The sequence below is a fragment of the Myripristis murdjan genome, chromosome 1 (assembly GCF_902150065.1).
Source record: "Myripristis murdjan chromosome 1, fMyrMur1.1, whole genome shotgun sequence".
NCBI classification, from domain to species: domain Eukaryota; kingdom Metazoa; phylum Chordata; class Actinopteri; order Holocentriformes; family Holocentridae; genus Myripristis; species Myripristis murdjan.
In genome coordinates, this window is record NC_043980.1 from 36800442 (window position 1) to 36804278 (window position 3837).

Consider the following 3837-nt stretch of genomic DNA (forward strand, 5'->3'; position numbering starts at 1 on the left):
GAACACCCTGCCACTTTCTGAGAGCAATCTCAGACCGTGATGTGTTTTAGATTTGACACCACTGCTGACAGTTTTGTGTCCTCTGTTCCCCTAGCTGCCTCCATTGTGTGCGTGCATGTGTGTGTGTGTGTCAGTGCAGTATAATGCCCAAAATGTCATGACGTCATCAACCCCAATGTCCCTTACTAGCTGCAGAGCCAAGAGACCAGTTCAGGAAATGGATTTATTCTTTACAGAGCCAGCATCTTTCCCGCACATGATCATCATCATCATAATGATATCATACAAAATTGCACAGTACTGGTCCTGGTTCCATAACAATGAAAATAGGGACAAATCACAAATAGGGACACGTCATTTTTTTTGTACAACATATTGTGGTAAAGCACAACACATATCATGGATCTCACCGTGTTCTGTTGGGGTTAGTGTCATTTACAAAAAATAAAAAGAGAATAAATTAAAATTAAAAATACATGGCCTCACTGTGGCTGTGTTACAGCGTGTGTTGCACTGTGGAGAGCTTTGTCTGCGTGATTCTAGTTGGTGTTGAAGCAGTGGGTGGTTGATGTTCTGAAAAGGAAGAAAAAAGCTTTTTGATGCTTTGCTGTATGTAAAGCTTGTCCCAGAAAAGCCTTTCCAAGGAGTTACACCTAGAGAGTTGAGAAGCCAGTAATCCATGCACAATGCCAATGGTCAATGTACTTTACAATAAATGTACAATATATAAAAAGACACACAGAGCTGCAGTCCATCATACCAGTCTTCTGTTGTCCCCCTTGCACAGGATCTTTTTGAAGGACCTCCTAAAGTCATTGTTGAAGATGGTGTAGATGATGGGGTTCAAGGCACTGTTACAATAGCCAAACCAGAAGAAGAATTTGAACAGGGTGTTGGGGACGGAGCAGGACTCGCACAGCGCCATCAGCGTGTACGTAAAGAAAAAGGGGAACCAGCAGATGACGAACACGCCGATGACCACGGCCAGGACAAAGGTGAAGCGTTTCTCTCGGTTCTGCCGTCCCTTCCAGCGGCTCCCCTTGGTGCTCTGGACCCGCTTGGGGACGCTGTTGTCCCCGGGTTTGATTTGGCTCAGCTTGGTTTTCCCCTTGGCCTTTTTCTTTTTGATCGAGCAGGGGTTGTTCACTTTGTGGTCGGAGGAAGACGACTCCTCAATGTCCACCCCGTTCACCTCACCTTTGTCCTCATCTGCTCCTCCTTCGACCTCCACTACCGCCTCCAGCTCTGCATCGCGCTCGCCATTGAGCTTCTCATGGCAGAGGCGATCCTCGCCCTCGACCCCACCCAGGCCGTTCTCCTTCTGTTTGGCGGCGGCAACAGTTGCCGTCAACGGTGTTTCCTTCCTCTTCCTGTCCCCCGGCGGTGCACGCGTCCTTTTCTTAGCAATCTGGTATATCCGCACGTAGACGAGGACCATGATGACGCAGGGCAGGAAGAAGGAGCCGATGCAGGAGGAGATAATGTACCACTTGTCCTCGTTGATCTTGCACACGGGGCCCTCCTGGGGCCCTTCCTCACTCTTCTTCTCCATGGTGATCAGGGGCGGGAAGGAGATCACCGCCGCGATGACCCACACGATGAAGATGATGCACTTGATGCGACGCGGCGTCCGCTTCAGGTTGTACTCGATGGCCTGCGTGATGGACCAGTAGCGGTCTAAGCTGATGGCACACAGGTGGGCAATGGAGGCGGTGCAGAAGAGGACATCAAGCGCCAGGTAAATCTCGCACCACACTTTGCCAAAGTACCAGTATCCCATGAGCTCATTGGCCAAGGAGAAGGGCATCACGAGGGTTGCTACCAAAATGTCCGCCGACGCCAGGGAAACCAAGAACAAGTTCTGAGGAGCCCTCAGGGCCCGGCTTGTAAACACAGCGATCACCACCAGGATGTTACCAAATACTGTTAGCAAGATCAGGATCCCCACCAAGACGGTGAGCGGCAGGGAGGTCTGGATGCTGTAGGGCACTCTTCCTGGAAGAGTCTCGTTGGTCTCGTTGTTGAACCCCATTGGAGCAGGTCGGCCCACTTCCTGCCTGAGTTCACCTGAGCATCCACTGAAAAAGACAGGGCTAGTAGCTCACAGCCAGACAGAGGAGGGGGACTGAATCACTCTTCTGTGAGGTTTGTGGATTCTTGCCTTTCATTTTGTGTGGGCTCCTCAAAGATCAGTTCTAGTGAATAAGGGTGGCAGTTCATCTGAAAATAGGAGGGGCACAGGCAGAAAAAACAAAATCAGACCTTTCAATGATAATTCATTAACAACTGCTATTACCTGATATAATTACCATTACTATAAATTCAAGTATTATTTCAGCTCCCTCTTGAAAAACTGAGGGGAAAGACATATAAAATGAGATGATCTTACCTGAGGCAGAAGGCAGGCACACAATCTCTTGCAGGCAGAGGGAAAAAAAACTCAGTCAGCAGGTAACTTCTTTAGGCAGATCAATAACAAGCAAAGGCAATCCACTGTGTCCATGTGGCGGATGAAGGGTGAAGTCTGCTCTCATCATCTCTCCTCTTTTCCCCTTCTCTCTCCCCACAGAATTATCCCTGTGCTGCATCTAGTTGTGCCTCAATACCGGACCTAATAGAGCGCTAATCATGTTATCCCGGGCGCTGCTGTGCTGCTGTCTGTGTGTGGAGTCTCTCTTCTCAGTGTTAACCAGTCCGCCACTCCCTCTCTTTATAGCCCCGACACTGCAAAAAGTCTCCTGCCTCTGTGCACTCTTCAAATCACAGGCGTCACTTTGTGTATGGGCATGGAGGCAAAACCAGATTTGATCAGGGGGTTTTACTTTGGAGAAAAAAAAAAAAAAAAAAAAAAAAAACAGAACAGAAATAGGCTTTGAAATGGATTTCAAAGCCAGCAGTAACAAAATAAAATCATCAGCATCATATCCATGTTTCCTAAATGAGCATCTGTGCAAATTTAGTAATTTAGAACAACAGCAATAATTATAGTAATTATTAGCAATAATAATTTAGTAGTGTGGTGATCTAAGATGCAAGGCAGCTTTCTGAATAATTCAGACAAACTATTATCAAAGGCTATTATATTTTGTCTTACTGTGTTTGGTCAAGCTTCAGTAGCAACGCATATGAAATGCAGGGACTTGTTTAGTTTAGTTTAATTAATTAAGGCCTTAATTGGCATTTGCTCTACACTTTAGGTCTCTTTTCCCATATTAAAAGCAGGGGGAAACACGTCTCCAACGTGAAGCAACTTGTTCCAGGAATTTGCTTGAACACTTTATGTTGCTGGCACTGACAAAGCGACTGAATCCAAACCTGCCTCATTCAAATTAAGTTTAACACGCTGTCAGCAGAGAGATTCCCTGTGTTTCCACATGTTTCCAGGCACAGAGCAGCTCAGGAGAGGGGAGGCTGTGTGCAGACGGACACTTCTTGCAGTGTAGTCCCGACAAAACCACGTTGCTTAGCAGCGCCCAGAGCCGCACCACGTGGATATGAAGGGGCGCTCTTCATTTCTCTCTCATAACCATTCATTCAGCGAGCCTTTACGCTTCACGCACCTTTCACCGAAGGTCTCCAAACGTAACATGACCCGGATCTTTCAAAGACACGCACATGACACCAAGGACTCCCGTTTTTAATGAGACTGTGCTCCAAGAAGAACACCCGACATGACTTTATACAGCCAGTCCCATCCTGTCACAGTGAGGGAAACAATACTGAGACGAGCCTGACTGTGGTTGTGAGCAGTGACTGTGGACACTGAAACAGAGTCAGTGTGTCTGTCCGTCCGGCTCGTTTCATAAACAGCATCAGCCTGCCGAGCCTGTCTGGCCG

At 47.5% G+C, this 3837-nt stretch overlaps 1 protein-coding gene across 1 annotated transcript; it reads right to left on the minus strand.

Annotated features, from left to right (window-relative positions):
- Positions 1 to 209: 209 nt before the first annotated feature.
- On the minus strand, positions 210 to 2767 carry adra2a (adrenoceptor alpha 2A). The gene is made up of 2 exons (XM_030052856.1): positions 2390 to 2767; positions 210 to 2220 (listed from the first exon to the last, which is right to left on the minus strand). The coding sequence occupies exon 2, from the start codon at positions 2030 to 2032 to the stop codon at positions 755 to 757; it is 1278 nt and encodes a 425-aa protein (XP_029908716.1). The 5' UTR covers positions 2033 to 2220; positions 2390 to 2767; the 3' UTR covers positions 210 to 754.
- Between the last annotated feature and the right edge of the window lie 1070 nt (positions 2768 to 3837).

Bases quoted from the DNA above. Each gene is read 5' to 3' on its own strand.
- adra2a (XM_030052856.1), bottom strand. From the start codon at position 2,032: ATGGGGTTCAACAACGAGACCAACGAGACTCTTCCAGGAAGAGTGCCC.